The sequence below is a fragment of the Cyprinodon tularosa genome, unplaced genomic scaffold (assembly GCF_016077235.1).
Source record: "Cyprinodon tularosa strain WSP-4 unplaced genomic scaffold, ASM1607723v1 ctg7, whole genome shotgun sequence".
In the NCBI taxonomy this organism is placed as follows: domain Eukaryota; kingdom Metazoa; phylum Chordata; class Actinopteri; order Cyprinodontiformes; family Cyprinodontidae; genus Cyprinodon; species Cyprinodon tularosa.
The window spans coordinates 2,013,459-2,027,105 of NW_024039451.1; the positions used below are offsets into that span (position 1 = coordinate 2,013,459).

A 13,647-nucleotide genomic window follows, 5' to 3' on the forward strand; every position below is an offset into this window, starting at 1 on the left:
ATACAGCTCTCCCTCTGATGTCACATCCCGGCATACTGCGTTCTATAAACCAAATGCAGGAACTACATGTCGTCTTTCACTTAGACCCCCAACATTCCAGATGGCACGCAACACTTGGTGGAAACTCCAAAACCTCGGTCCAACTTTTGGTTGAATCAAACTGGTAAAATTGCATAACATTTGCCTAGGAGGGAAACAGGATAAACATTAAAAAGCAGGGCCAACTCTATCATCTATAATCAAAGGTGTTGTCGGAAGGAGCCCAGCTAACATTTCTCGTCAGGATGGTCTCACAGCCAAACGGTAACAGATCAGATGGAGCTACTATAACAAGAAAAACCAGAAAGAGCATAAAATTCAATGAACGGATGCTTCAAAATCTCAGAATAGAAATGGAATGAAGCAGAATGATGAAAAATTGGCCTATGCCCTCCAGCAGTCTAGGCCTACAACTATAGAGATAGAGTAGCTTAGGATAACTAGTGCCCCCCCTTACTATACGATGTATCGAAAGTTATAAGCTTATTCTTAAACAGTAGACACGGTGTCAGCCTCATGGACTAAAAGTGGTGGTTGTTTTTCAAAGGAATTTTTGATAATCCAGGTCCAGAAAGTAAAAAGCCGGTACAGAAATCAGTTCCAACCATTTGCAATTCCAGCTCGGAAAAAAAAAAACAGATAGTGAGTTGATCACCTCATTAAGTGAACAGAATGAGGGGAAATTAGGCAGGTTTTTTACTTTCTGGATCTGGATTATCCACCTCCAGCATAATTGAGCTATTGGCTGGACATAATGCCAAATATCCTTTTTACTGCATCTTTCTCATCGATTTGTGTAGCTGATTACTCTCGCCCCTATTAGGTAAGCCAAGCTTTTGCTGTGATGCTGTGAAGCTTTTGGTATAATGTCAATAATTCACAGTTATTATTTTTTTAAACATAAAAAAATATCTTAATGTGGCTCTTAATTAGCAGATTGGGCAAGTAGAGAATCAGTCAGAGAAACAGCCAATAGACCTTTGGTTAATCTAAAAGAGCTGCAAAGATCTACAGCTAATGTGTGATAAAATCAACTTGATACAGTAATAACTAGTTGTATGTTTTGTACATATTTTCTTTTTAGATAAGTGGCAAGCAGAATACCATTGTGTAAATATGTTCTAAGAAATCCTGCTTAAGCATCACCAAAAGCTACACATGGGATACAGAGAAAAAAGTTATCTGCTCTGAAAATAAACTACCTGAACATACCAAAGGAGGAAAACATAGTGGTGCTATGGTAATACTCCTTTTCTGTGTAAGATGTTAAAGATGGATGGATGGATGGATGGATGGATGGATGGATGGATGGATGGATGGATGGATGGATGGATGGATGGATTGGCAGGCAGACGGGTTGTCAATCAACGAGATGGATGGATGGATCTTTACATGATAATTCTGGATGAGGAAGCATCAGACGGTTGCATCTAGGTGGGATGTACACATCCCAGCATGAAAGCATTGCTAACCATGTCCAAAATGGCTATGGAATGATTTATATTAAAATGACATTCATGTGTGGATGTCTATTCTGTGAAGAAATCTCACAGAAGACCAAAACATTCAAATCTTTCACACCCACAAACAGTATTATCCGAAACTTGGAGTCGATAGTTGCAGTGAAACTTGGTTCTACAAATATTTTGTTGGAGCAGTGTTGAGGTGCACTCCACACTTTTCAGGCATTTTTTAAAAATTCATATCCTATACCTTCGACTATGCACTAAAATCCCATTTAAATTAAGGTATCTGTAATATGACCAAAGTGTAAAAGCTGCAACTCTGAAGCCTCCTACAAGATATAGGAAAGCAGCAATCTACCGCAGCATTTGGATGCACGCTTGAACTGAACTCTCCCATCTGCAATAATTATGCAACACGAGGTGGGATCAGGCAGGCTACCCACTCAAGCTGTAATGATGACCACATATAGCCCGTCGTTGATCCTTAACACCTGCAGCACAGAGCAAAAACATAAGTGAGAGACGGCTGCGGCTCCACCAGTCAGACCAAATTAAAATCACCGGATCCTGGGAATCGACTCGAATGTTTTCTGCGCCTTCTCCGTTTTAATTGAAGTCACACTCGTGCGCGCCTGCCTCCCTGCTCACGCGGGCGCACGTTCCTCCAGCTCAGCGCGCGCACATCACCAATCAACCTGCGCTGCTGCACAGGAGAATCCCGACAGGAGTATCTCCCGGCGACCCCTCTGTCTTTCTGTCCTCTGGATATTAGCGCAGAGGGTCGCCGCCTCTTCACGCAGCTTCCTTCTGGCTCTTCTTTATTTCTAAACTTACGCGGGCTTAGAACAGCACTTGTCCCGATACCATGGGTCTTTTTGGATGAAGTGTCCTTTCGGGGTTTGGGTTTTTTTTTTTTTTCTGTGTGTGCCAGCTCTGGAAAGTTTAACTGCGTCATGGACATACAAGGCAAACTTTAAGAGGTTTTCTTCGCTTCTGATAGGAGAGTTATTTGAGAATGAAGGCAGGTGAATCACCCGCGGCGTAAAGCGCGCTCCTCAGGTAGACTGGACTGGAAAAGGCGACACAGACGGAGTCGTGCTGCGGAGGACTGTGTGACTGGACCGATGAGAAAACATGGGTAAGTAGGCAAAAATGATTGAATCATTTTGGAAAACATTTCTGCATAATGTTAAGAAGCTGTGGTTTAACTCTATATAGCGGGGCTTCATTACTGTCAGGGTTTTATCTCATATAATCAGCATATTTCCCACTTAATTTCAGGAGGGATGGGTTTGGAGAAGATATGAGGAAAAATCTATGTGAACAATAAATCAAGGCGTCCGTGACCCTCTTCCTTCCGCCCTTGGTAATGAAAGTGTTACTGTATAAGTTTATTTTTACCATCTTTACGGTCAAGAATTGGGGATGTGACTGCGTAATTTGGTCTCCCCAATATTCCTTCAGTTTCTGCCTCCAGAGCTGTGACATGTCTTGACACAACCCCAGCCCCCCCTCCTCCTCTTCCTCTTGACAGCTCTGGGCACCTACAATCTCATCCCACACTGCCTATCACCTCCTCCATTTTACTGACTCCCTGCTCCACCGCTAAATTCGCCGCTCATCCTCGCAAACCCGCACGCATCGTGCAGACGCACGATGCGTGCGGTTTTAAGCTCAGCTGCTCCAATTTTTTGGTTCGGCATATATTTTAGTGCTCATCATTTGAGCTTCTAAGGATATGATGGAACTATTTCAAGCAGCTTCCAAGGAATGAGTCTCTTTTAATTAAAGCAACGTTTGCACTAAAGCTATAGGCTATACCCCCAGTTCTTTTTATTTATTTATTTATTTTTTTAATATCCACAAAAATGAGTTGGTAATTTTTTATCTTATTTTATATTTTGGGTATGATTTATGTAGGTTAAAGAGATTAAGGAGAGTTTTATATTTTCAGAAATTTACATGTTTAGATTTGCATTTCCACGCCTAAATTTAGGAAACAAACAAACAAAAATAAATAAAACAGGAAGAAACTTTTAAACATCTTTAAAAAAATTATTGCATAGAGTTTTAACTCTTAGGGTCCTTACTTGCCTCTTAAAAGGAAGGGAACTATGATAACATCAATAGTTTTCTTCTCACCTCTGTTTCTTGAACCCATATCAAGCGAAAATATACCTGATAAATTAAGCATTTATTTATTTGAATGTATGGAGCAAGTGATCAAGAATGAGATCCCCACATGGGCACTTATTTCTCAAATATGGAAGAAAAAAAAAAAGAAAAAAAAAAATATATATATATATATATATAAGATATAAGTCTAGAAAATATCTACTAGCAAGTACACTGTAAACTCGAATAAGTTATCTTAACTTGAAAAAAATCAAACTTATTACCTCAAAAATACCATCAGATACATCCAAAACCATTTTAGATACATTTTGAATGCACCTCTGAATACACTGGTAAAATCTCTACATTAAATAGTTCCTGCCTCCAGTTCTCATTGATTTGTGTATCTAAAGTATTACAGGAGGAAATTAATGCTGAATGAAATCTTCCAACTGGAAAAAACCTGATTTTAAAAATGCAAAGAATTGTTTTTCAGCAGCAATAGTTTCATGTCATACTTATTAATCAATACTTAAAATAGTTTACATCATTAGTGGCCAAACTTGATCAGCGAGTATTAATTAAATTGAAATATTTAAAACAAAATGAGGAGACAAAAAAGTAGATGGTGGCTTGAGACAGTTCCAACTCAAACTATGAATGAGAGCTGAAGAAATGCAAACATTTTTTACAAGTGTACTCTACGGTACATTAACTTTACAGGAACAGCCCAACTTTATGAAATATGAATGTGACTGTCCTGTTTACCAGGGTACATTGTGCAAGTTATCTTCTTCCAATGAAAATACATGCAAAAACATAGCTTTTTAGTCAATCAAAACTGGACACTGTGAGGAAAACACATTTTCTAAAAAACATTAAAGCAACAATGTGTCCCTTTTGATTAGATAAATATTCAGCACTTTGCCGCATATCAGCGTCTCATGTGGAGTGCCATCTCAACAACGTACCTATGTAACTTGAGGGGGGCGGATCCTTCTGTGAGTCATGTGACCCAGAGCACTGTTTTACAGCCATCTGAGCTCCCCTTTATAATCAGAGCAAATTTGTTTTTCTAGATTACAAATCAGACATGACCTTAACCTGAATGAGTTTAAATTAATTTATTTAAACATCAGGCGCATTTTGCCGGCGCGCATCTAGCGGTCTTTTCCAACACACACAGGTTGCATTTGAAATCCGACCCAGGCCACATAGCCAAGTGGCCAAGGTCGGATTGGAAAAAATCGGATCTGTGTTGTTCAGACAGCCATGAGAAGATCAGATCCAGGTCGCATATGGGCCAAAAAATCTGATTTGGGTCACTTCAGGCTGCAGTGGGACCGTAGCCAGAATCTCAAACAAAGGGATTCTCTAATTTTGCAAGAGTGCAGTGTTGCCAGTTCCTCTCAGTGGTGCTACACCTGCAAGTTTGGTGCTCCTGCAAGCTAAAAGTTTACAAAAAATGCACATGCACAACCCTGTACCCGCTCCCGAGTGAACGCCTATTAAAATCGTGTGAGAGCATGTACGAGCCCATTTCTCCTTGTGCACGCTCTGCTTAGAAGTTCCTGCTGTCATATCTCATACAAGCTTACTGTATCCAAACTTTCGCCCTAACCCCTAAATCCCTCATTCACTATATAGAATGGGGACTATATTGTAGACTTTACAGCAAAATCAGTTAACTTACCGTGTGGGAAAATTATCATTGCTTTTAGCTCCCCGTTGGTCACATAACCCTCCTCCACTTATGTGAACATATCACCAGAATTATTGATAATTAGGAGCACCACTTATTTAGATGATCCACCCGGAAGTAAAAGATAGTTCTCCATACCTTTAAAAGAGTAACTAAACCCCAGGATTCTTTTTTTCTTTTATGCAGACAAAGATTGTCAGTTGGACCTTAAGGTTGTTATCCTAACTGTACTGTGACATCGTCATGTAAACTTGTTTAATTTGGCAATATTTGCTCTAAGAATGTATCAGTGCTGCCCTCTGGGGGTTAAAAAATGGCTACTGCAGTTTAATTTTCCTATTGGTCAAACCGGTACATGTCAGTATAGCCCACATGACATACATTTAAACTGTAAAAGATTCCTAAAAAAACTGTATATATTATATAATATTGTTTCTATAAAAATCCACCACGTATACTAAAATGCTTCAGATCTCACTTCCAGCCATTAGAAAAACAAAAACGGCAACAGAAAATAGAGTGACCAACCACAATTAGGCTACGTTCACACTGTAGGCCCTAAAGCTCAATTCCAATTTTTTTGTGAAATACAATTATTTTTGCGAGGTCGTTTACGTTTCCAAATGTATGCCACCTGTATGTGACGTTTGTGAACTGCAAGTCTTAATTTGTAAGTTTTAATTATTAATACAGCTATTATGTAACATTTATGAGAGAAAATTATTTGTTTCTTGCACATTACTATGACAAACTTTCCATCCATTTTCCATCACGCTTATCCCAAGCCGGATAGCGAGGGGTACTGGTGCCTATCTCCAGCTGTCTACAGGCGAGATATGGCAAACTAATATACCTAAATTAAATAAAGCTTCATTAACCTTTTTCATAATAGCTGCTAAAATCCTTTTTATGGAGCCCTTACTCACCCAATATCCTAAATCATCTAAAATATTTGTAGAACTGCAAGGTAAAAAAAAAAAGGTGTTTGCAATGTACACTGTACGCCAGTTCTTTTATCCTTAGATAGATTTAAATTCCTTTTCATTTATTACTTAATTTTAATTTAGTACATTTAGATTAGACTACGTAATACTCTTTAAGAACCCATGCAACCCACACATCTGTGCTGAACTGTGGCATTTCCCCAAGTAATAAGCAGCTTGTTGCATCTAATGAGCACCTACTTATACAGTTTTAATTATGTCACCACAATTACCCAAAATAAGTGGCTACATTTGTCTTGAGTTTGATATATTTTTTTTTTACCAATGTTATATTGTTCTTAAATGGATAGAGCCGTTCTAGGTCTAAGCATGCTCCTGAAAATCATGTTCATCCAAACAGTACAAACATGTTCCCAAGTGATATTATTTATTAGTTTTCTGTTTTAATTCTCATTCTGTTTTTATACAGAATTGGGTATATATATACTGTATTTAAATTTAAAACAATTGTTACAAAACTACCAGGACAGGCATTAACGTCATATCTCAATGTTTTTCTGTTTTTGTCTCCCACACCTTAGAGTTGTGTGTCATGTCAAATATTTCTTCAAATGCAAATTAGCGATCCAAACTAGTACAACTTTCACACATCCAAAGCACATCTAAACCTGTGGGTCCCCGTGAGACTTCCATTAAAACCAACTGTCTTTCAGACCAAGAAGGATTTAAATGGGAGCAACTTGTGCAGAAATGCAAGTTAGTTTCTTGAGAGATAAACAAGACAAGCCCAAACAACTTTGTGGAGGCTGCTTGATTAATATTGTTGCAACATTTTATTTCTATTTTGTTGGCTAAAGTATTTAAAGCTATTGTTCCACCAATACCGATACCAGTATCTGGCAGGGCCCAGATCCAGAACTAAATTGGTGGAATCAGTATCAGCGAGTACTGACAAATAGAGCACCGATACCATTTTTGGGGGCCAAATGTTTATTCAGCTATTGTCACCTATTCCAGGTAGGCAATAAAAGGTTCTACTGGAGTCGCTTTGTATTAGTCTTTTTCCTGCTTCACAAAGGTAGGCAGCAGCTTGACAAAGCCATGATGGCAATTATTTTACATCCAAGTAGTATGCAGTTCTTCATATATACACACACACATCAATTTTAAACAGATGGTATCGGTATGGTAGAGGTATCGGCCAATACTGCACAGGCAGATATTGGGTATCGGGGCCAAAAAATGGCATCGACGCAACACTACTTAAAACTAGCCTAGAGTATCTCTTTGTTCAAGCTTCTACCATACTTGAGAAAGATTTCCCACCTTTTTTCCCTTTATAAAATTCTTAAAATTGCTATTCTTTTTATTTCAACTTTGGTATTCTTTCACTCATATATGAATTTATGATGAATTTATTGTTTGAGAGTCTGGATTTTTACAAGCAGTTATTGATATTTGTTTTATTATTATGTTACACTGAAGTACATGTGTTAGTATTAAAGTGTAAATAGTTATAGATCCTGAGATCCACAGAACCTTCCTGACTAATTTTTTTAAAATTTATAACTGAATAGCCATAAAGGAGTTCACTCTTTACGCTGTGATGGATTGTATGTAATGTTTAGACAACCATTTAGTGGTGGAAATTATCTGAAATAAATTCTGAAATAACGATGAACGTTATTAATCTTTGAATGTTGATGCGGCTTAATTTTGCTTAACATTGGTGCTCCTAATAAAAGGGATGCAGAATACTTCATCCTTATGCATCAAAGCACATCAACCTTTATCTTTGATGTTTAATCGGTCTGTATAAAAAGGTTAAAAGCATACGTAATTTACCATTTTAGTTTTATTGTGTTTTAGGAACATAAAAAGGATTTTTGCTGCTGACCACCAGTTAAAAATTCACTAAAAACAGGGTAAATATATAAAAAACTTCAATCATAACTTTTTGACAGCCTATTAAGAGAGCATAATAAATACTAACACTTTTTGTCCAAGCTGATTGGAAAAGCAACAGTTTACAATTAACAGCTTGAAATAGTGATATTTGACAGACTAGCATGACAAAGCTCTGACCTTTTTGTCTGATAATTGAAAGATCACAGTAATTGCAAGCAGTCAAAAAAACAATACAAGCTTAATTTCAAAACTAGTCAACAGCAATACAGCACATCTTTTTTTTTTTTCTCAATAGCTGCCAAGCGTGGAAGCATAACAGCCTGGGAGTGATGAATGCGAATCACCTACTTGTATCCTAATCTGTGGAATTTATATTCATTCCTTCCTCCCACAATACAAACAACACAAAGAAGCCACATTTTCAGCAGCAAACACACCAGTGAAGGCATAAATAATACAAGAGCTGCACATTGGCCTGATGGTCTCCAGTCTGATGGAGCATGCTAATCTTCTGTGGTGGAAGTGCTTCAACAGGAGCAACAAGGCAATTAGGCACAAATAATGTCCCATTTGTTCAATAATCCGTCAGTTTCCTCCATCAGGCTGAAACAATGATTATACCCCTGTGCTTTTTTTTCCTGAAAAAAGAAACTTGAATTTCTTTGGGGGTAAAAACAGTCGGTTAAAAATAAGTGGCACATTTTCTTTCTCTTTCCCCAATTTAAAGGTTATTATAGATAATTACGGTTGCCTTGGGTGTAAGCAATTACTAGAACTAGACCATTATGCAGTGGTGATCACTGGTCTATATATATTATAATAGTCTAGATTTAACTAGGTTTAGGATATAAGTGAACATTTTGTTAAAAAACAAGGTATTCTCTGTAAACAATTAACAGGCTAATCTCAAGAATTAAAAAAATGTGACTTTTAGTGTCTGCAGCTGCATTTGAAATAGTTAAACCCATCAATGGTGGATTATTTCTCTCCCGAGAGCTTGACTCTGTGCCCCAATCAGCCATTTTCTGCTCATGTATAGTAATGTATTCACTCCATCACAGGCCACTCACGTCTCTGAACTGTCATATCACAGTACATCACTTTAAATTTGCTCACCGTGTACCTCTGGGTCACTAGTTGTTCCCCTCCCCTCTCCTGATGTGCAGTGTGTGTAGTTTCTTCTCTATATGTTGTAGTCATTGTAACGTTGAGTGACTTCTCCTGAACATGTCCTAAACATCGACTCTATGCTGCTGAAATATGTTCAGTGACTCAAACCTGAGAACAAAGTCTGAAACCGAGCAGCACGGTGAGCTGAGCTCGCTCGGAAACGCAAGGGAGAGACTGCGGTGACATGCAGTGATGTTTTAATGTGACTGAGATGAGCAACACTCTGCGTTCAGTTGCCATGGTTTCATACCTTTGACCATCAACAGCCTGATCAATGGAAAAGACAATTTTACACCACATGGAAAAAACGCTCACAGATTTGTTATTTTATCTGTTAAAAGGAATAAAATGGAAGAAAAAAGGGTTTCTTCAGAGTTAAGAAAAGTATGGAATTTGTTTTTTCCCGTTCTTAATAAGTAAAGAGACAGCAAATATGAGTATTGAAAAATATTCATTATTATATTCCTTCCTTATCCTGTGCCTCCCTTCCTTTAGTTTGTCAACTAATTTACTGATCTACTTCTTTCTTTCATTCTTGGTGTTTTTCTTATTTGTACCTTCACCTCATCCCATTGCGCTGATTTCCTTTCTCTGTGTCTTACTTTCTATGCCCTTCATTCTTCTTTTACTGCTTCTTTATTTCTTGTGTTCCCCCTCTTTCATATCTGGTGTCCTTTCCCACTATTGCATTGGTTTTTAACCTCTTTTTCCCTCTCATTCCTTCTTTTTTTGCCCACTTTGTATTTTTCTTTCCCATTTCTTATTGTCTGCAGATGTATACCTTGACTAACATAATAGTTTGCTATACATTATAACTATATTCTATATATTTAAAAATAATTCACTGAAGGTGTAGACATGTGCTCCATGAATTTCAGATCAAAATTAGTAAAAAAAAAAAGAAAAAGCAAACAAAATCATGCATTATTTTCTCTACCCAGCACTTTTGCTGTTTTATTAAGTACAATCCCAAGAGGATCTGTGGATATATCCTGAGAAAATGTTAATGTGTCTAATTTGTATGAACATTGTTTAGATGAATGTATTCAGGCAATATATTTTCTGCTGCAGAAAGTAATTCTGAAGTTTTATAGAGTGAGATCTAATTACAGAATTTCCAGCTGCCATTTGTATCTAAAATACAGCCAATAAAAGTGATACTAAAAGAAAAATAAAGGCAGTGATTGTGTTTGAACTTGTTTAGGGACCTAAGCTGACATAATACCATTATGTCTGAATAAACAGCATCCAAACCTAACATATATGTTAAAAGTATTGAAAGAACAAGTCAAAGAACTTCAGTCATCAACATAGACTTACACATCTTCCAAAATATCAACTCCTCAAATTTAACAGCTGACCTGCTTCCAGCATTAGCCAGTTTAAACTGCTCAGTTTGTGTTGATCTTCCGGGCATCAGCTCTTATATTGATCAGCACAGCTCGTCACCTCTCAGCACACATTTGGAGAGCTCTGTGGTCCACAGGAAAAAGCAGTGCCAGTAAGGTTCCTAAGATCTGTGTATTATTGGTCTGTGAAGAGATTTAGCTGTCTCTTTTTGACAGCCTGAGTCTGGAGGTAAAGAGCTTTGGGAGTAAAAGTCAAAGGCCTTCATGGCACATTGAACTACAAGTACTCAATCCACAAAGATGTTCCTTCTAAAGTTGAGTCTTAAGTATAAAAAAAAAAAAAAAACATCTACATCTCATTTCATTGAAAGGTATTGGTGACGTTGAGGTTAGGAAGCAAAACATTGTTTTATCTTTTTAAATGAATAAATCAGCTTGGTATAATGAAGGCAGACATTTTGAAAAAAGAAAAAAAAAAACTTTCCAAGTGAGGGTTTTAGTCTCTTGTGTTTCACACATGAGCAAAGGAATCAAGGGGTGGATAATTTAACAACTTCTGAATGTAGTATGTGTTTGCCTTTTGGTTTGGAGGTCAGGTCAGGGGTAGAGAAACCTAAAAAAGACAGGTTGATATATTCCATCTAATATTTTATAAATTATAGGACCTGTGAACATTAATTACAGTAGGTCCCATAACACAAAAGTCATCATAATAATTCTTATGACTTTGTCTAAGGTGAAGTGCATTTCATGTCCTCCTAGTGTTGCAGTTCTCCAAATACACTCAGCTTATGACTCATTTCAGGGGGACTTTTTATAAATGTGGCAGTGTGCGATCAATATGGAAAACTACTGAAGACACTACTTGCAATACTTGTAACAGCTAAAAGTGTTAGGTAATATGCACTGCTAAAAAAAAGGGAACACTTAAATAACACATAATAACTTAAATGAAATCACAGTTCTGTGAAATCCAACTGTCCACTTAGGAGGCAACCTGATGCTGTTGTGCAAATGGAATAGACAACAGGTGGAAATTATTGGCAATTAGAGACACGCTCTATAAAGGTGTGGTTCTGCAGGTGGGGACCACACACCACTTCTCAGTACCTATGTTTTCTGGCTGATGTTTTTGTAACTTTTGAATGTTGGTGGTGCTTTCTCTGGTCTCATCTTTTGTCCCTCTAACAAGCTAAGTTTTAGAAGAACTATGTGTTAAAGTGTATCTACAGTATCTATCTTGTCAGCTCTGGTTAGCTTCCCTGCCCTTACCAAAAGGAAAGCATCATAAATAAATCTTGATGCCACCTCCCTGCAGCACCACACAGATGGTATATTCAAGGGAAAAATGCAGCATTAGTTTACTGTCTCTCACAGCTCAGACAAAAAGATGGCATTTTAGGCTTTTATTTTTACTTCCAATAAAACAAATTTGTGTTTACTTTTAAGTGGTATTACTTCTTCCCCTCTTCTTTTAAGGTCTAAAGTTTGGATTAAGTGAGCAATGTTTTCTTTAATAATAGATTATATAATATTTTCAAGGTAGAGTAAATCAAGCATTTACAGTAAAACAAAGGTGTGCTTATCTTTTCTGTAGGATGAAAATCTAAACTAGATTTTACAAAAAAAAAAAATTATTATGAAACATCCTTAATTCTTTAAGGAATGTTTTTTGAAATGTTAAGCTTCCACTACTGTGCTGCAATGTTAATGCTGACTGTTAAATACATAGTAACAAGTGATTTTTAGTGAGTTCGTGCTAGAAGCAAAACCTTTGAAAAGTTCACGAGGTTAATGTGGTTTTCCTCGCCTGACATTTTGCCAATTTGCAAAATTTGAGTGAATTCACAGTGGATGAAAGGCTCTACCGCATCATCTAGTCTACTGTTTGTTGGTTTCACCTCAACATGTTGGACATGAATTTTACGGAGTGAGTCCCAGTGCTTTTTTTGGAATTTGGAAAGCTGAGCAAAACCATCTGAGTCAACCTCCCTCGGTTCTCCAGAGATGGAACCAATATGGAAAATACCACCACCTCTTCCAGGAGCTGTGCCTGGATAACTGTTGCTTTCAGCATTATTTCCGTCTATCCGTGATCTCTTTCTAGGACCTGCTTTCCGACGCTGGGGGACGAATCCCCCTGACAACAGAGGTAAGATGAGACTGTGTTCTAGAGCTTAGAGAGAAGCAGCGGAAAATATTTGTGAAAACACCGGCAGAGAGAGCACCGGAACTGGAACGATGAAGCTGGCCATATCCCCTGTGGAACTAAGGTACCACAGCGGGACATTTGACTGTGGTAGATTAGAGAATCCCAAAAGTAAGACCTGGCCAACAAAGCAGCAGAGCAAACAGCGACCTACTGTTGATAGCTCAGAAAGAGATCAAAGGAGGACAATAGTACATTGGAGAAGTCTGCTGGGTGAACATATTGGGAGAGAATGCAGCCGACGGACGGTAGCTGTGCTGTACTTATAGGGTCAGATTAAAAAGGGTTTTTTAAACGCTACCTAAAAACCTCTTAAGGGCATTCCCTAGTTCATCTGTTGTAAACATTATTTTGTCGTTCTTCTATTTTGATTAAAAAAACCTGTCTCCGCTGCAATCCTTCACCATAGGTCACAGCCACAGCTAGTCCCTGAGTGGTTCAGATTTTTCAACTGCAAATTTCAATATGTTTTCTCCGCAGGAGAGGTAGCAGTGCTGCTCTGGCTCCACTAAATTCACCAAAAATTTGCAATCAGCCTGACTAATCTGGCAGCATTCTAGAGACACCCTCTGCTGCAATAGAGAAAAAATGAAAATCGTTTGCTCCAGCCATGAAATTTGATTTTGGTGTGAACACAGCTTTAGAGTTTGCAGTGGCACGTGTGCCTACGTCTTTCTTGGGTTACTGGTAAATGTAATCTGTTGGCATTTTGGCCAATCAAACATTAATTGCAATGGCGTAACTA

The 13,647-nt window shown here is 37.8% G+C and overlaps 1 protein-coding gene across 2 annotated transcripts in view; it reads left to right on the forward strand.

Moving 5' to 3' along the window:
• The first annotated feature begins 1,936 nt into the window (after positions 1-1,936).
• The window catches only part of lrrtm4l1 (leucine rich repeat transmembrane neuronal 4 like 1), a 92,554-nt gene continuing 80,843 nt past the window's right edge, over positions 1,937-13,647 (forward strand). Inside the window, exon 1 of one of the 2 annotated variants that reach the window (XR_005279210.1) lies at positions 1,937-2,643. Coding sequence is in view for 1 of the 2 variants with exons in the window: in XM_038268251.1 (XP_038124179.1) it covers positions 2,640-2,643 (4 nt within the window). In the remaining variant the exon portion in view is untranslated. The remainder of the gene's footprint in view (positions 2,644-13,647) is intronic. The other variant, XM_038268251.1, reaches the window with a different exon arrangement.